This window comes from Ovis aries, chromosome 20 (genome assembly GCF_016772045.2).
Source record: "Ovis aries strain OAR_USU_Benz2616 breed Rambouillet chromosome 20, ARS-UI_Ramb_v3.0, whole genome shotgun sequence".
In the NCBI taxonomy this organism is placed as follows: domain Eukaryota; kingdom Metazoa; phylum Chordata; class Mammalia; order Artiodactyla; family Bovidae; genus Ovis; species Ovis aries.
In genome coordinates, this window is record NC_056073.1 from 29,881,374 (window position 1) to 29,902,064 (window position 20,691).

The following is a 20,691-nucleotide window of genomic DNA, read 5'->3' on the forward strand; positions in this document are numbered from 1 at the left end:
AGATTAGTCCTGGTTGTCAGATTTTCAGAAGGTCATTGTCAACATTTAGGATATTTGGAAAACATCTACTAAGGTGATAATATACCTGATAACCTTGTTATAAGAATGGTTGAAGGAAACTGAATGCTTTGGTCTAAAGAAAATTTAGGTGTGGTAACTCGTTTAAAATATTTTAATGATGGTCATATTAAGAGATGTTAAGATATGATATATGCTCAATAAGATTAAAATACTTTAGTTTATGAATAAGGGGAAATTTACTACTTGATAAAAAGTTATTGATTCTCGTTCTGAATTTTCCAACAATGAAATAATCTGCCTATGTGTTTGAACAAATGATAAACAAATTATGTGCCTGGGCAGAAGCTATTCAAATATTGAATGGGCTATGGGACTTGATGTCTTACATGTTCCTTAAAAATCCTGATTTTCAATGGTTTTCAGAAAATAAAGATTAAGTATTCTTTATTTCATTCTTACCAGTTATACGGATGATACAAAAAGAAGGCAATGGAAAAATCCAATGACAGCTCAGAGTACGGTTTTATCTTAGTGGGCTTCTCTGATCGTCCCAAGCTGGAGATGGTGCTCTTCATAGTAAATTTTACTCTGTATTCAGTGGCTGTCCTGGGAAATTCAGCCATAATCCTTGTGTGTATATTAGACTCTCGACTTCATACGCCAATGTACTTCTTTCTGGCAAATCTTTCCTTTTTAGATCTCTGCTTTAGTACTAGCTGTGTCCCCCAGATGCTGGTTAACCTCTGGGGCCCTGATAAGACCATCAGCTATGCGGGCTGTGTTGTCCAGCTCGTCTCTTTCCTTTCTGTTGGAGGAGTCGAGTGCCTCCTTCTGGCTATCATGGCCTATGACCGCTATGCTGCAGTCTGCAAGCCCTTGCATTATACGGTCATTATGCACCCCCAGCTGTGCTTACGCCTGGTGGCTGTGGCCTGGGGAAGCGGACTGGTCAATGCCATCGTCATGTCCCCACTGACAATGACTCTCTCCAGATGTGGTCAGCGACGAGTTAACCATTTCCTCTGTGAAATGCCGGCCCTGATCAAGATGGCTTGTGTGGACGCTCGCGCAGTGGAAATGCTGGCCTTCACCTTTGCCGTTCTCATTGTCCTACTGCCCCTCACTCTTATTCTTGTCTCCTACGGCTACATCGCAGCAGCTGTGCTGAGGATCAAGTCAGCTGCTGGGCGCCGGAAGGCCTTCAATACCTGTAGCTCCCACCTCACTGTGGTCTCCTTGTTCTATGGGAGCATCATCTATATGTACATGCAGCCAGGAAACAGCTCTTCCCAAGACCAAGGCAAGTTTCTCACCCTCTTCTACAACCTGGTGACTCCCATGTTGAATCCACTCATCTACTCCTTAAGGAATAAGGAGGTGAAAGGGGCGCTGAAAAAGGTTTTGGGGAGGCAACAGTGAAATACAGAGGTATGCTAAGTTATAATGTTCTAGGAAATTTTTTTCCCAAACATTACTGTTTATTTTGTGCTTAAGATAACTTTAGCCAATGTATCAAACATTCTTGGATTTGTTTTTTTAATGTGGATAAATACACTGAGGTGTATCCAGAGTCAAGGTGAATCAACCCAAAACCTTAGGTACATACAATATGGATGTAACTTTACTGTGTGAGGCACCAGGGAAGCCCACTATATATCCTAAGTTGTAAAACTGAGTAGATAGTTTCAAGCCTCTTAATAAAAACTTTGTAGCTATTTTCATCCTGATTTTTTAAATGGCAAAACTATTCCCTGGTGGCTCAGATGGTAAAGATTCTGCCTGCAATGTGGGAGACCTGGTTGGATCCCTGGGTCGGGAAGATCCCCTAGAGTAGGAAATGGCAACCCGCTCCAGTATTCTTGCCTGGGAAATCCCATGGACAGAGGAGCCTGGCGGACTACAGTCCCAGAGGTCGCCAAGAGTCAGACACGACTGAGAGACTAACACTGCTACTACTATGGTCTATAGCTCCTATGTAAATGAGCCTGAGTCACAGAGAAGATAACTGGAATTCAGAAGTGTGTATACATATCTGAACCTTTTCCATTATCCACTAACAGTGCCTTTGTTAGAGTGGTGCGTGTAGGGGTGACCTAATAACCAGCTCCAGCCTGTATCCTTTGTTTGTACATTCTTTCATCATGCTGATATGCCGTAGACTCCATGTGAGCATTCTCACCATTCTCCGTAATGTTTCTTTATTATTAATACGATGACATCACCCCTTCCCACATTGCCCTGTGCAAATGCCCGGCCAAATCCTTCCCGTGCTTCAGTGGTCAACTCTAATATGATGTGTGTGTGTGCTTTGTGGCTCTATCATATCTGACTCTTTGTGACCCCATGGACTGTAGCCCACCAGGCTCCTCTGTCCATGGAATTCTTCAGGCAAGAACACTGGAATGGGTTGTCATGCCTTCCTCCAGGGGATCTTCCCAACCCAGGGATCAAACCCAGGTCTCCCGCATTGCAGGCAGATTCTTTAATATTTTTAAAATTATCTGGGACTCTTTGATTTTAAAATGCTCTGTCACTTCTTCTAAACTATTGTATTTTTATACAATGAAATGATCATTCTTCTAGTTAATTTTATTATATTGGGGTTTCTTATGTTTCCTATTAGATTGTAAGTTCCTCGATGATAGGGCTATTTATTTTAGTCTTTCTTAGCACCATTCCAAGTACTGAGTTGCTAATAAAAATCTTAATTTTGGTGAAAACTTCAAAGTTCTTTCCAGTTTCTTTCCACTGGAGTATTTTATTGTGTTAGGAGATCATTTTTAAAAAATTGTTATTCAAAGAAATGACTCTATAATATGAATCTATCTGTCATCATTATGAGGCTTATTGAAAATAATATTTATCAACTTGAGAAGGAGGGCACAAAATTCCATAGACACAGCTATTTATATCCATTCTGTGTGAAATTAAATATCACAATTAAAATTGGTAAGAAAATTTAAATTAAAAGTATGTTTACTTTTTTTTTTTACTTTTAAACTTTTTATTTTTTATTGTGGTATAGCCAATTAATAATGTTGCGATAGTTTCAGGTGAACAGCAAGGGATTCAGTCAGATAATTCGTGTATCCTGTCTCCCCCAAACTGCACTCCCATTCAAACTGGCACATAGCATTGAGCAGAGTTCCATGTGCTATACAGTAGACCTTGTTTACCTATTTTAAACATAGCAGTTTGTGCATGTCCATCCCAAACTCCCTAACTCCCTTCCCCTCATTCCTCCCACTCCCCTCAACAGTAAGTTCATCATCTAAGTGTGTGAGTCTCTTTCTGTTATGCAAATGAACCTTCTTTCTTTCTTTTTTTTTTTAATTTTTATTTTTACTTTATTTTACTTTACAATACTGTATTGGTTTTGCCATACATTGACATGAATCCACCACGGGTGTACATGCGATCCCAAACATGAACCCCCCTCCCACCTCCCTCCCCACAACATCCCTCTGGGTCATCCCCGTGCACCAGCCCCAAGCATGCTGTATCCTGCATCGGACATAGACTGGCGATTCGATTCTTACATGATAGTATACATGTTTCAATGCCATTCTCCCAAATCATCCCACCCTCTCCCTCTCCCTCTGAGTCCAAAAGTCCGCTATACACATCTGTGTCTTTTTTGCTGTCTTGCATACAGGGTCATCATTGCTATCTTTCTAAATTCCATATATATGTGTTAGTATACTGTATTGATGTTTTTCTTTCTGGCTTACTTCACTCTGTATAATCAGCTCCAGTTTCATCCATCTCAACAGAACTGATTCAAATGTATTCTTTTTAATGGCTGAGTAATACTCCATTGTGTATATGTACCACAGCTTTCTTATCCATTCATCTGCTGATGGACATCTAGGTTGTTTCCATATTAAACATAAAAAGTAACTTCTTTTTTCTGGTTTCTTGTTTAAAATGCTATTTTTTCAAGAGGGAGGGGATATATGTATACTTATAGCTGATTGATGTCTTCGTACAGCAGAAACCAACACAACATTGTAAGCAATTATCCTCCAATTTAAAATAAAATTTAAGAAGATAAAATTTTAAAATGCTATTTTTTCTTAATGATTATGAAGAAAAATAAAAATTTTGTTTTGCTTTGTGTAATTAATAGTTTCTAAAATTCCAGAATTGATTGACTACCTGAAAAACAAGAATATTTATCTACCATACTTTTTCCCATCATAATTTTAATGCTATTAACTGCTGTTATTACCATTCAAACTATGTCCCATATTAGAGAAGTATGGCAGGCTTTAAAAATATTATCTAATGAGCTCCTGTAACAGACTATAGTCACAGAAGGGTAATTTATTCTTCTAAGACATCAAACACATGCTTACCTGAGGAAACAAAAATGTTGAATTCTTTTTAAAAGTTCTAGTCAGATGATTTCTTAGGAGCTTCACATGGGCATTTTTGTGAAAGTGCTGGATGGTCACCATCCACCAGAGAATGCACCCACTGAGGTCTGCCATTTCCAACAGCTGAAGGAAAGGAGAGTGTCTAATTTGTAAGTTTGAAGGTGCCATAGGGCAAAGTTCCTTCTTAGTCCCCCAGATTGATGCCTGCTATAACTTTTAGTGGTGAAAACAAATTGAACTTTTGTTTTGGGGACAGTTTTCTAACAAACATTGCAATGTCAGTATCAATTAAACCAGTGTAATTGATAGGGCTGTTCAGAACATCTGTGGCTTTACTAGTATTTTTCATCTAGCTCTATAAATTGCTGAGAAAGCAACTGACATATATTAAAATCTATTCAGCCATGGCTGTGGACTTGTCCATGTCTCTCTTTAATTTTGTCAAATTTTGCTAAAAAGAAAAAATGAGACCTGTGATATGTTTATTCTCGTGCATGTGAATAAAATCATTATGACATATTTTGGCAAAATAATTTGTAAATTTATTAATTCAATTGCCAGTGAATGTTGGTTATGATTGCAAATCATATATGTTTAAAATGCATTGTGTATTGGTAGGATCCTGAATCTTATGTAAAAAATTACCTCTAACCCTATTTCTTTTCAGATTGACCAAATTTATTGCATCAAAGGAGTGATTAGCTATTTGGATACACATATGGAAATCTGGTCATGGTGGGGCAGAACTCCCTTAAGACTGTGAATAAACAATATAAAGATTTCATGTTGATAACATTTTCTGACTTAGAAGTCACATTTTGCCCAAAACTTACTTTTAAATCACTGCAAATGATCAGTCCAGATAGTATTAACGTTATATTTGATTCAAACATATTAAGATTAAACTATCTAATCCTTAAACATCTCAATTCAATTCTTCATTTATATGCTGTGATATCCTTTTCATAGGGTGGATGCAGGTTTTCATAAAATTATAAGATACCTCAGATATTATGAAAGCTTTTCTATTTATGGATAGATTCTTGTCATTAATTTCTTATGGTGTATATAATAACTGTTAGCATCTAGATTTAGCCCAGATAATACCCCGGGAGTGGGAAGTGATGGAAGAGTGAAAGGATAAACTTCAAGGACTTCTGGTTTTCCTTCTTAAATGCAAAAATGATACCACTGCACTAATTGGTGTAAGAATCTGAATTGATAAAGGTAGATAATCATAGGTTATATTTAATATCTTACATGAACACATTGCCATATTATTTAATGTCAAGATGATTTAAAAATTTTCCAAGTTTCAATCAATTATCTTGTATTCAATCTATGACTTCTTCTTTCTCAAAATCCTCTTTCTTTTTATCCTTAAGTGCACAGAATTGGGCTAAAGGATAAGTTTTTGTGTGACACAAACACACATGAATAACTTTCCTGATTTATTTTTTAATATGGATAAATAAATTGTGGTGTATTTAAGAGGAATACCATGCAGTGGTATTCATTCAGAACATGAATAATCTTTAGCTATACACGCCATCTTGGGAAAAACCAGTCCTGTTTTTCTCCTTTATTTATATTCACAATACTTCTGACAACACATTGTAGGGGGGAGGTTTCCACACATCAAGCAATTCTCCAATACCAGCTGGGTCTCCTGCATTTTAATTTATTTCTGAAATTATCTACCTGGAGTTTGCATCAGATTTCACGAGCTCAGCTACATGAGATTGCGCACTTCAGATGCTGACCACAAGTCCCAGATTGTTACCTGTACTTCCGACCAGATTACTATACTTCTGACCAACTAGCTATAAATCTGGGTTCCCACAACCCCCTCCTTGAGTTCAACTATTTGTTAGAATGGCTTGCAAGACTCAGGGAAAAACTAACTATGCTTATGAGTTTATTGTAAAGGATATACAAAAAGCTATAAATGAACAGTAGAAGAGATGGAAATCGGGTTATTGCTTAACTAACTTATCAGACCCAATAAAGCTGAAAATTAATCTAGTTGGGGAGTCAGGACAGAGGAACACAAGCAAGTTGATCTATTTTAGAAAGCATTCATAAGGTTTGGATTGTGAAACACTAGTTATTTCTGTATGTGAGCGTCCAAAGTCTCTGGAGAAAGATTTTTTAAAGAATGTACAAGACCCAAATAGACTTTCATTTCTCCTTTCACTCCACCAGCCACATGATCATCCTGAACCCAACTTTGGCAAAACAACAACAAAACAGTGGTTTACTCCACTGCGAGGCTTATCAAAAAGAAAACCATACTCAAATACCAAAGTCAGTATAGTTAGTTAATGTACTGAAAATAGGACGAACAGATGAAAGTCTACATACTGAATTGTAAGATTACCCTATCCATGTTCTTCTACTGATTCTGGGATCACTGTCAGGCTTGTGTATCAATCTACCAGAGATTACTGAATATTCATCCTTGTGTAAATCGTCCAACCCAAAACAAAAATCCTACTGATACTGAAATTTATGGGCTGCTAAAGGTGATGGCCAAATCAGAAAGATCTCCAATAAAACCCAACCAACCACCAGCCCTGTCCACACAACAAAGTGTACCATTGCCACATTATTACATTAGTGCTTCACTCCTGGAAAGGAGTCAATAGTCACAGATTAATGGGCATTCGAGGAAAACCTCTAGCATAAAAGAAGTGATTTCCTATTTGGACACACATATGGAAATTCCTGGCTACACCGGGGCAGAAACTCTGTAAGATGGTAAACAAAGAATATGAAAATTTCAGTTGTATAAAATTTTCTGACTTAATGATGTAATCAACATGTTGTGCCCAAACTTACTTTCAAATCTATTGTAAAATTAGGTCCAGATGATGTTAAGTTTGTACTTTTTGATCATAATGACTTTTCATCATAACATTTTATGATCAAGCTGTCTAATTCTAAAATACACCAGTTCAATTCCTCATTTGCATTCTGTGAGCTCCTTTTATTTTTTAGGGTAGTTTATTTGTTACTTTTATATTATTTATTTATTGGCTCTGCTGGATCTTTATTGCTGTGTGGGCTTTTCTCTAGTTGCAGAGAGCGAGGGCTACTCCCCAGTTGTGGTGTGCAGGCTTCTCATTGCAGAGGCTTCTCTTGTTGCTGAGCACGGGCTCTAGGGGGTCCAGGCTTCAGTAGCTGTGGCATGAGAGCTGAGTGGTTGTAGTGCCTAGGCTTTAAACCATAGGGTCCATAGTTGTGGACAGCAAGGAGATCAAATCAGTCAATTCTAAAGGAAATCAACCCTGAGTATTCATTGGAAGGACTGATGCTGAAGCTGAAACTCCAGTACTTTGGCTATCTGATGAGAAGAGCCGACTTTTGGGAAAAGACCCTGATGCTAGGAAAGATTGAGGGCAGGAGGAGAAGGGGGCAACAAAGAATGAGATGGTTGGATGGCATCACCAACTCAATGGACATGAGTTTGAGCAAACTTTGGGAGATGGTAAAGGATAGGGAAGCCTGGTGTGCTGCAGCACATGGGGTTGCAGAGTCAGACTCAACCAAGGACATGGGCTTATTTGCACCTCGACATGTGGGATCTTCTCGGCCCCCCAGATCGAACATGTGTCTCTTGCATTGGTGGGCAGATTCTCTACCACTGGGCAACCTAGGGAAGCCCTAGGGTAGCTTTTATTTTTAGTAATGTAAATTTTGTTTAACATACAGTTAAAGATCTGAAAAACTTCTATACTTAAAATGGATAAATATTTACAAGAAAAATTGAAGAAAATCTAAATAAAAGTAGAGATGCATTTATTGATTGGAAGAATCAGTATTTTAAGATGCTCATTTTTTCTCCCTATGATCAATAAATATAGTCCCAAACAAAAATGCAAGCCCAATTTTCCATAGATATTGGCGATATTATCCAAATATTTATATGAAATGCAAAAAATTGGAAGAGTCAAAATAATCTTGAGGAAGAACATACTTTATAGGAAAGACAAACAAGTTACTAGGACAGAATAGAGCCTAGCAATTGATCCTCACATAAATATTCACTTTATTTTTGAATGTCACTAGGACAGTTTAATGGAAAAAAATTCTTTTGAATAGAGCTGGTGTAATTGAATATCCATGTAGGAAAAAATGACACTTGACTATACTTCTTACCAGAATTAAATGTAGAAATAAAATTTGTTTTTTTCTTGTTATTTTACACTGCATAACAAATAGCCTTAAATTCTAGAGGCTTAAAAACAACAACTTATTATGCTCATTATTGTGTAGATGAGGAATTTGGACTCATTTCTGCTGCATAATGTCTGGGACCTCAACTACAATGGCTTAAAAGGCCTAAAACAGCTGTTACACTTCGTACGGGGCCTCATTTCTTCTCCACGTTACATCTTTCAGGAATAAAATGTGTAGTATGGTTTTAAACTCACAGGTCTGGTGTTTCATCTGAAATAGCTGAAATATGTGGGTGCTTACATGAACCACTTCTCTGCCAGAGTGGTCTCAGGGTAGTTAGATTTCTAACCTACTTGCTGGCTTCCCCTAGCCTGAGTGTTGCAAGAAACTATGATGGAAGGTTTAAAGCTTTTTATGACTCAACTTCCAAAGTTCCAGAATGTTACTTTCACCACATCCTGTTGGTCAAGTGAATCAGTAAGGGCAGCCAACATAGAAAGGAAGAATACATTCTTTCTGTTAAGGAAATTGCATTATGTGTTCAGAGGAAAGAAATTGGTGGTGAACATCTTAGATACAATTTACTTCAAGCTTGGGAAAAATAACATAGAAAAATGTCTTTATGGCAAATAAAGACTTCTTAAACAGGGCACAAAAGTATTGACAATATACAACAAAATTTAAGTTAAAATTCATTAAAATTTTAAATTTCTGACCATCAAAAGATACCGTTGATTATCAAAAGGCAAGTCACTGAGTAATAGAGAAAATACTTACAACCCGTATACCTGATAAGAAAAACTCATATTTTGAATCTGTAAAGAATTCAAGCATCAGTACTAAAGAAGACTAAAAGGAATATTCTTACAATGTTGGTGGGAATGTAAATTGACACAGTCACTGTGGAGAACAGTACGGAAGTTCCTTAAAAACTAAAAGTAGAACTACTATATGACCAAGCAATCCCACTATTGGGCATATACCCTGAGAAAACTATAATTCAAAAAGACACATGTACCCCTATGTTCATTGCAGCACTGTTTACAAAAGTCAGGACATGGAAGCAACCTAAATGTTCATCAACAAATGAATGGATAAAGAATATATGGTATGTATAAACAATGAAATATTACTCAGCCATTAAAAAGAACAAAATTGGGTTATTAGTAGAGATGTGAATGGGGAGATGTGAATGGACCTAGAGCCTGTCATACAGAATGAAGTAAGTCAGAAAAAGAAAAACAAATATCATATATTAATGCATATATGTAGTAAAACGGTACAGACAAACCTAGTTTCAGGGCAGGAATAGAGACCCGCATGTAGAGAATGGATGTGTGGATACAGTGGGGGAAGGGGAGGGTGAGATGAATTGGGAGATTAGGTCTGATATAAATACACTACCATGTATAACAGATAACTGATGAGAATCTCTGGTATAGCACAGGGAGCTCAGCTCAGTGCTTTGTGATGACCTAGCTGGATGGGATGGGTTGCAGGGGGGAAGGAGGCTCATGAGGGAGGGAATATATGTATACTATAGATGATTCACTTTATTGCACAGCAGAAACTAACACAACATTGTGAAGCAATTATATTTCAATCAAAAAACCTTATAGAATGCTGTATAACATAAACAAACAGAAAAGAAAAGATATACTGAGTTGGATGATGCTGAAGTAAAGAAAACTAGAAAGAATTCAACATGGCCCCAAAGAAAACTAAGGCAAGTCATGAAAACATGGGAACACCTTTTTAGTTATATCTTAAATCCAGTTGCTTTAAAATTTTTTTCAATATTATGTAAGCTTATTTTCCCTAATCCATGTCATTCAGCAGAGACAGATCAAAAAGTAAATGGTAGAAAAATGTTCTACTTCTCATGCCATAGGCATATATATGGTTTCTGTCACATTTGAGACACACATCTGCACACTTGCACAAATCCAGGATATCTAGAATACTTTGGCATTTTGATTCTTGTAGAAACAGGAGCTTACTCATCTATGGCTGTCCTTATTTCTTGGACTTCAGAAATATGCTATTATTTAAAGAATAAATAAAACTAAATGTTCTTATTTAAGGAATATAGTATTAAAATGCAAGCAAGTTCCATTTCATTAGCCCTGAAAACTTACTGCTGGGGAAAGCAGAAAGGAAAATGGGATAATTAAGGAAGCCTTATGGCTTCCCTGGTGGCTTAGATGGTAAAGAACTTGACTATATTGCAGGAGACCCGGGTTCTATTCCTGGGTCAGGACAATCTCCTGGAGAAGGGAATAGCTACCCACTCCAGTATTCTTGCCTGGAGAATTGCATGGACAGAGGAGCCTGATTGGTTATAGTCCATGTGGTTGCAAAGAGTCAGATAGGACTGAGCAACTAACACTCATGTCACCAGTCATTTCTGGAGAAGGCTATGATGCATGGCTGAAGCTGTCCACATGCCTTTTTGTGAAGCAGAAGAAGAAGAAGAAGAAAAGAAGTCCTTCCATAATTTATACACTTCCTATTTACAGACTAAATGAGTATCTTTGAAGTGATTCATCTCAATCAGTTAAAGGCAGTTAGACTGTGATAAGTTAAAGATATATATGTAGGAGTAAAATGTAAGACAAAAGTAATGTAATGGATAGATGAAGTGGTAAAATAGTATTTGAAGCCAGATTGTGATAAAGATGTATTCATGCTCATGTCCAGCTCTTGCAACCCATGCATGGTAACCTGCCAGGCTCCTCTGTCCACGGGATTTCCCAGGGAAGAATACTGGAGTGGGTTGTTATTTACTACATTAATAATGAACAGATGACATGATCCTCTACACAGAAAACCCTAAAGACACCACCAGAAAATTAATAGAGCTAATCAATGAGTATAGTAAAGTTGCAGAATATAAAATTAACACACAGAAATCCTTTGCATTCCTATACACTAACAATGAGAAAACAGAAAGAGAAATTATTCCATTCACCATTGCAATGAAAAGAATAAGATACTTAGGAATAAATCTACCTAAAGAAACAAAAGACCTATTTATAAAAAAACTGTAAAACACTGGTTGAAAGAAATCAAAAATAACACAAATAGATGGAGAAATATACCATGTTCATGGATCGGAAGAGTCAATATAGTGAAAATGAATATACTAACTAAAGGAATCTATAGATTCAGTGCAATCCTTATCAAGCTACCAATGGTATTTTTCAGAGAACTAGAACAAATAATTTCACAATTTGTATGCAAATACAAAAAAAAACTCAGATAGCCAAAGCAATCTTGAGAAAGAAGAATGGAACTGAAAGAATCAACCTGCCTGACTTCAGACTATACTACAAAGCTACAGTCATCCAGACAGTGTGGTACTGGCACAAAGACAGAAATATAGATCAATGGAACAAAATAGAAAGCCCAGAGATAAGTCCACACACCTATGGACACCTCATCTTTGACAAAGGAAGCAAGAATGAATATACAATGGAGAAAAGACAATCTCTTTAACAAGTGGTGCTGGGAAAACTGGTCAACCACTTGTATAAAAATGAAACTGGAAAACTTTCTGACACCATACACAAAAATAAACTCAAAATGGATTAAAGATATAAATGTAAGACCAGAAACTATAAAACTCCTACAAGAAAACATAGGAAAAACACTCTCTGGCATAAATCACAGCAGGGTCCTCTATGACCCATCTCCCAGAGTAATGGAAATAAAAGCAAAAATAAACAAATGGAACCTAATTAAAATTAAAAGCTTTTGCACAATGAAGGAAACTATAAGCAAGGTGAAAATACAACCTTCAGAATGGGAGAAAATAATAGCAAATGAAGCAACTGACAGTTAATCTCAAAAATATACAAGCAGCCCATGCAGCTCAATTCTGGAAAAATAAACAACCCAATCAAAAAATGGGCCAAAGAACTAAACAGACATTTCTCCAAAGAAGACATACAGATGGCTAACAAACACATAAAAAGATGCTTAACATCACTCATTATCAGAGAAATGCAAATCAAAATCACAATGAGGTACCATCTCATGCCGGTCAGAAAAAGTCTACAAACAATAAATGCTGGAGAGGGTGTGGAGAAAAGGGAACCCTCTTACACTGTTGGTGGGAATGCAAACTAGTACAGCCACTATGGAGAACAGTGTGGAGATTCCTTTAAAAACTGGAAATAGAACTGCCATACGACCCAGCAATCCCACTGCTGGGCATACACACTGAGGAAACCAGAATTGAAAGAGACACATGTACCCCAGTGTTCATCACAGCACTGTTTACAATAGCTAGGACATGGAAGCAACCTAGATGTCCATCGGCAGATGAATGGAAAAGAAAGCTGTGGTACATATACACAATGGACTATTACTCAGCTATTAAAAAGATTGCATTTGAATTAGTTCTAATGAGGTGAATGAAACTGGAGCTTATCATACAGAGTGAAGTAAGTCAGAAAGAAAAGCACCAATACAGTATATTAATGCATATACATGGAATTTAGAAAGAGGGTAATTATGACCATATATGTGAGACAGCAAAAGAGACAGAGATGTAAAGAACAGACTTTTGGACTCTGTGGGAGAAGGCGAGGGTGGGATGATCTGAGAGAATAGCATTGAAACATGTATATTAGCATATGTGAAATAGATCGCCAGTCCAGGTTCGATGCACAAGACAGCACACTCAGGACCAGTGCACTGGGACGACACTGAGGGATGGGATTGGTGGGGGTAGAGGAGAAGGGGGTTCAGGATGGGGAACATATGTACATCCATGGCTGATTCATGTAAATATATGGCAAAAACCACCACAATATTATAAAGTAATTAGCCTCCAATTAAAACAAATAGATTTATTTACCAAAAAAAGGAGAGATACAGCTAGTAACACAAGATAGAATATTAAATGTAATTATAAACATTCATTAATAAAAAGAAAGCAGGAAAAGAGGGTAAAAGAAAAAACAGATGAATGAAATAGGAAACAATAAGTATGACAGATGACAGATTTAAATGCAAGCATATTGATAATCACATTAAATGTAATTGAAGAAAGAATACAAAAAAAATCCTCAACTTTCACTTTAAAGAACTAGGAAATAAGAACAAATGGAAAGTCAATATTAGCAGAGGTAAAGGAAATAACAAAATATCAAATTTCAGTAGAAGTGAAATCAAAAAAATAGAAAACAAAAAATGTTTTAAAAACTATGAAACCAAAAGTATGTTTTTTTGGGTTTATCAATTGATAAACCTCTTACCCAGAATGACTGGGGGGAGGGAGACACAATTACCAATATTGAGTAGGTGCCCAATATGCTATTGGAGATCAGTGGAGAAATAACTCCAGAAAGAATGAAGGGAGGGATGGATGGAGCCAAAGCAAAAACAATACCCAGTTGTGGAAGGAACTGGTGATAGAAGCAAGGTTCGATACTGTAAAGAGCAATATTGCATAGGAACCTGGAATGTTAGGTCCATGAATCAAGGCAAATTGGAAGTGGTTCAACAGGAGATGACAAGAGTGAACATCGACATTCTAGGAATCGGTGAACTAAGATGGACTGGAATGGGTGTATTTAACTCAGATGACCATTATATCTACTACTGTGGGCAGGAATCCCTTAGAAGAAATGGAATAGCCATCATAGTCAACAAAAGAGTCTGAAATGCAGTACTTGGATGCAATCTCAAAACGACAGAATGATCTGTGTTTGTTTCCAAGGCAAACCATTCAGTATCACAGTAATCCAAGTCTATGCTCCAACCAGTAACGCTGAAGAAGCTGAAGTTGAACAGTTCTATGAAGACCTAGAAGACCTTCTGGAACTAACACCCCAAAAAGATGTCCTCTTCATTATGGGGGACTGGAATGCAAAAGTAGGAAGTCAAGAAACACCTGGAGTAACAGGCAGATTTGGCTTTGGAGTACAGAACAAAGCAGGGCAAAGGCTAATAGAGTTCTGCCAAGAGAACGCACTGGTCATAGCAAACACCCTCTTCCAACAACACAAGAGAAGACTCTACACATAGACATCACCAGATGGTCAACACCTGAATCAGATTGATTATATTCTTTGCAGCCAAAGATGGAGAAGCTCTATACAGTCAGCAAAAACAAGACTGGGAGCCGACTGTGGCTCAGATCATGAACTCCTTATTGCCAAATTCAGACTGAAATTGAAGAAAGTGGAGAAAACCACTAGACTATTCGCTGTACAGTGGTTAAATAAATGTTTGCAGAGTTGTAAAGTAACAGAAAAATCACACATAAAAAAAAAAACCCCGGTGTGTTTTATTGATATGGAAGGCAATATTTAAGTATATTTTAAGCATATTCTGTACTAAATATTTTAAACATATGTATTAACCATATTGAACATACTAAAATTATATTAAATTTAAATTATATTTAAAACAATATGTTTAAATTAATAAAAGTATTAAACTATAATTATTTTAAGTATATAAAATAAACTTTTTAAAGTTTCTAGTACATTTCCATTTCTATGGTTTACATAAATATGCAAAGATAATTGGAGAGTTTGAAGAAAGTGGATTTTCAATCTTCTAAATTAAAAAAAGTTAATATAACCATATGAAAATGTAACATACAACCATGAGTATATGTTACCTTAACATTTAAAAGGGTTAAATAAAATTTTGGAAATAAATAAAAGTAATTTGACTGAAGTTTAATATTTAGGTTAGTCTCTAGAACAATTGTAACCTCCCAAAGAATACAAACGTTTGCATCACATCCCTAAAATATAAAAATTATTATAAGCAGTTGCAGACATGTGGTATACAGCCCATGATTTTGCTTTGTAAAACAGAATCTCATTGATCCAGAGCTCCACCGCTGCCCAGTTTTCTGACCCACCTTAATGTAACCACATAATTAAATTCATCACCTCATTATTTCCTCACAATACCCAGGAATTTGGTAGGAAATAAATAATTTTGGCTCTTTCAGTTTGACATTTAGATAGAGAAAACATATGATTTTCAAAATCAAAGCAGGAAAATGATTTGTAGATCTGAGACCAAAAATCTATTACACTAAAAACTTTCATTTCCCTGTAAATTAAACTTCACTTTGATTCTGTAAGCTCAAATGGAACTTGTAAGCAAAAAATATTTTTACACAGATGGCTAGGTTTTTAAAAAAAGAAAACACATTAGCTTGATTTCCTTCTTGGTATTTTTCAAGGTAACAGTGTGAATAAGCTTGGGAAAAGGTTAGATGTAATAGTATATTGCTTTCTGTGATTAAGTATTTTGCAGTTGTTTATATGAACATAAAATTGATAAATCCAAACAACCAAAAAGAAATGCAGGCTTTTGTTTGAGTCATTTACTTTCTTCTTGTCTTCTAAGTGAAAAGAAAATATAACCTGCCAATTATTTCACTGAACAAGTGACTTGTTTGTCTTAACAGTTATGTTCTAAAGGAGATCAGAAAGAAGAGATGAAATTATAGATTGAAAAAACTGAAGGATGTGAAATGTTTGGATCTATTGCAAAAAGTAGTTTCTCTTAGGCCATTTCTATTTTCTTGTAATATTCACACATGGCCACATTCACTTATGTGTTTCCCTCTGGATGATTACAGAAAATCTGAAGGGATTCTTAAGGTCATGATGAGTTCAATGAGTACTATTTACAGCTAGAGCAAGAGGGAGAGCGATTTTCAACTTCTGCTGCTCTTTACACAAGTTGGAAGGAAATCAAGACCCTAGAGATCTCATTATAAAGACAGAATTGGACTACTGATAACCATGATCTTGTTTTCTCTATGTCCACAGGGATTCAGCTCTTTGAACAGGAGAGCTGATTAACGTGCTCTCCCCATGCTGCATGCAGTTATTAAAAAGTTTCAAATGAGTTTCATTATCACTCACAAAATGGAGCAATCTCTAGGGTTACGTCTTAGTGGAGAATCAGTCAGTTAAGGACCGATTGCAGTGGAAAGCTAACGTGACTCAGCTCCCATCACTGTTGTTTCCCTTTGCTTTACAGTTGCCTCTAAGAGCTACTCAGCAGCCCTGAGGATTTACCCAACAACATCATGCACACCATCAAATCTGAATCTCAACTTTCCCAACATAACTAGAATAACGATCCCTTTGCTTGTAAATGGCATTTTGTTGAATAGAAATTTAGTGGGAGTTTCTAGGAGACCTATTCTCTAATCAGTGACTTTTTGTAGTTCGTTTGTGCTAATCTTCAGCAGCAATCCCCATAAAAACTCCCAGTGCAGAATTACTCTGGGGATTCAGTAAACTTCTATTTATCAAATATATTTACAGGCATTGTGAAAGACAATTGGTATATAAATAAACATCATGTTATCTGTCTTTGAGGATTTCATAAGGAAAGTAAGGAGGATGATAAAGAAAAGTTACAACATTGTGCCAAAAGTGCCACCCTATGTAAGACAGAGAAAGAGATGAACATTGTGTTATTGACTCTATTGTATTTTTTAATTGCACATTATTTCAAACCTCCACCCCTAGTCCTAGGTTTTCTCACCAGTGAAATAGGAGTATTACCTGGGTTAGTGTAGGAATGAGGCTTGACCTTGTAATCTTCTTTTTTGGGCTTTCTGACTTGAAGGACCTTTTAACTTATAGGGTATTGACTAATTCTAGGAAGATGTATGAAGGTATGAATCTTGGTGGGAGGTGTGCTATGAATTCTGCCAACATCAGTTGGAGATTTTTCCCATAAAGAAGGTGGTAGCTGATTTCATTTGGGACAAATGAACAGTGCTTCCAAAATCAGTTCCAATCCTGTCAGAGACCGACAATAAAAGATGTCTAAGAAGCATTTAACTCACCTGGTTGATTACTTTGATGACAAGTATCCATTTCTAGAACATTTTTCCCCTTTTGAGAAAAAGAAATTTTGGCATGATACTTCTAGAAATCTCAGCCTAATAAATGGATAGAGTGGAGGTAAGAGTCTGTATCTCTCTATAGGCCTAAGCTAAAGGAAATAAGTTCAGAGATAGGAATCTCTTGACGTTCATTGGAGATCCCTACTGTGTGAAATTACTCAGTTCTCTCAGTCAGGGGCTGTTTTATTGTAGTGAGGCTGAGCACCCAGAGTGTGGCTCCAGATCAATTAGGACTAGAAGAGATTCATCCTCAATCAGGAATAATGTTTCTCTAAGCTAATGTTGAAGGGGACTTCCCTGGTGGCTCAGTCGGTAAAGATTCTGCCTGCAATGCAGGAGACAGGAGTTCGATACCTGAATTAGGAAGGTCCCATGGAGAAGGAAATGGCAACCCACTCCAGTATTCTTACTTGGGAAATCCCATGGACAGACGAGCCTGGTGGGCTACAATCCATGGGGTCACAAGAGTTGGACATGACTTTGTAACTAAAGGATCGGGAAGAGCATCTAAAGTTCCTCAGAACACTGTCTTTGAGAACTGGGAGGACTTTGGAAAGATGGGTAGAGGTCTAAAGTTTGCAACAATATTGAATAGCAGAAACTAGGAGGGTTTAGTTTCACTTAGGAGGTGTCGTTTACTGTAATTAAGAATTTTGCTCATCTTCGTTATAGTTGACTCATCTAGAAGGGGGAAAAGGCAGTTTTGCCAGATTAACTAAATCTGCATTGGACACAGTTTCTTATTCTGTCCTGGTCCCCTTTTGACAAGACGGGAGAGTCTCAGTTCAGCCTATTAATAAACATAGAGTTAAGAGCTACCTGAGCAGAATGAATATCTGAAGGAATATCAGAATTTTCAATAAAAATGATTTGAAGACCATTGTAATAGTCATGACCAGGTTCATCAGATTTTTGTGTGCAAGCCTGCTCCCATCAACAAAATTGAAAAAGCCAATCGTTTGATGACGCTGCCTAGCATTTGCCCAAGCCTGAGTATATAAATTAGTGGACTGGTCTCCCAGTTGTAATTCTAGAAACCTTTTGGAATTTTCCCAAGTGAGTGAGTTATCATTCAGTGCTAGGCCTGGCCTTCACTGCATAAAAATTAGCTGATACTAAGTCAGAGAACTCAGATTGATAGATTTGAATGACTGCATTAAGTTCCTCAGCAAATCTGTGAGAATATTTGGTTTCTTTGGGAAAATCCTTGACTTCAGTTCAAATTTGAGGTCTAGTCCTTGGAATATAGGAAACTGTTTAGCTTCTGGACTCTCAGAAGGCTTACATTTAAGGGGACAGGTTCTGATAATTCAGAGGAATGGGGAGTGGGGAGAGTTTCCAAGAGAAGGGGAAGTTTTGGTGGGGAACTTGAGGATATAGTAAAGGAACAGGTGTCACAGAAAGAAAAGAAGAAAATGATGTCAAAAGTGCTTGAGACAAAGAAGCCAAGCAAGAAAAGCCTGAGCCTTCAGGAGCCATTTTATCTTTCCTTAATCATTTCTTTGCCTTGGTTAATTTTAAAATCTTATTTTGCAAAGGGGAAATTTTAGACTGCAGACTTGAGGAAAGCCTCAAAATATCAATTAAAATAACTATTTCATTCAGTTCTTGAAATTTACTGTGTTATCATAGCCCAATTCAGTTTTGAGGAAACTAAGTTTAGGGATTTCAAAAGTCCCCCATAATGACCATTGATATTCCAAATTGCCTTTTGTCATGTCTGTCCATTTAGTTACAAATGTGCAGAAGGAAAGGCCACAGTTGGGCCAGAGTCCCTGTTCAGTTGAGTTCAGTCACTCAGTCGTGTCTGACTCTGTGACCCCATGAACTGTACCACACCAGGCTTTCCTGTCCATCACCAACTCCCAGAGCTTGCTCAAACTCATGTACATTTTCAGTGATGCCATCTAATGATCTCATCTTCTGTTTCTCTCTTCTCCCACCTTCAATCTTTCCCAGTATCAGGGTCTTTTCAAATGAGTCTATTCTTCACATCAGGTGACCAAAGTATTGGAGTTTCAGCTTCAGCATCTGTCCTTCCAATGAGTATTCAGGACTGATTTTCTTTAGGATGAATTGGTTGATCTTGCAGTCCAAGGGACTCTCAAGACTCTTCTCAAACACCATAGTTCAAAAGCACCAATTCTTTGCCACTCAGCCTTCCTTATAGTCCAGCTCTCACATCAATAATGACTACTGGAAAAACTGTAACTTTGACTAGATGAGCATTTGTCAGCAAAGTAATGTCTCTGCTTTTTAATATGCTGCCTAGGTTTGTCATGGCTTTTCTTCCAAGGAGCAGGCATCTTTTAATTTCATGGCTGCAGTCATCATCTGCAGTAATTTTGGAGCCCAAAAAAATAGTCTCTACTGTTTCCGTTGTTTCCCCATCTACTTGCCATGAAGTGATAGGACTGGATGCCTTGATCTTAGTTTTTTGAATGTAGAGTTTTAAGCCAGCTTTTCATTTTCCTCTTTCACTTTCATCAAGAGGCTCTTTAGTTCTTCTTCGCTTACTGCCATAAGGGTGGTGTCATCTGCCTATCGGAGATTACTGATATTTCTCAAGGCAATCTTGATTCCAGCTTGTGCTTCATACAGCCCAGCATTTCACATAATATACTCTGCATAGAAGTTAAATATGCAAGGCGACAATATGCTGCCCTGATATACTCCTTTCCCAATTTGGAACCAGTCCATTTTTCCATGTCCAGTTGCCTCCTGTCCAGGAGGCAGGTCAGGTGGTCTTGTATTCCCATCTTTTTCAGAATTTTCCACAGCTTGTTGTCATCCACACAGTCAAAGGCTTTGGCATAGTCAATAAAGCAGTTTATTGGTGGTTTTCTGGAACTCTCTTGCTTTTTCCATGATTCAGCGTATGTTGACAATTTGATCTTTGGTTCCTCTGCCTTTTCTAAATCCAGCTTGAACATCTGGAAGTTCACGGTTCACATACTGTTGAAGCCTGGCTTGGAGAATTTTGAGGATTATTTTACTAGTGTGTGAGATAAGTGCAATTGTGCGGTAGTTTGAGCATTCTTTGGCATTGCCTTTCTTTGGGATTGGAATGAAAACTGACCTTTTCCAGTCCTGTGGCCACTGCTGAGTTTTCCACATTTGCTGGCATATTGAGTGCAGCACTTTCACAGCATCATCTTTTAGGATTTGAAATAACTCAACTGGAATTCCATCACCTCCACTAAC

General features: G+C 37.2%; 1 protein-coding gene across 1 annotated transcript; it reads left to right on the forward strand.

The window, feature by feature from the left end:
* The first annotated feature begins 510 nt into the window (after positions 1–510).
* LOC101102593 (putative olfactory receptor 2W6) lies at positions 511–1,440 on the forward strand. The gene has a single exon (XM_004019047.4). It carries the CDS (start codon positions 511–513, stop codon positions 1,438–1,440), a length of 930 nt encoding a protein of 309 aa, XP_004019096.2.
* Positions 1,441–20,691: the final 19,251 nt, after the last annotated feature.

Bases quoted from the DNA above. Each gene is read 5' to 3' on its own strand.
- LOC101102593 (XM_004019047.4), top strand. From the start codon at position 511: ATGGAAAAATCCAATGACAGCTCAGAGTACGGTTTTATCTTAGTGGGC.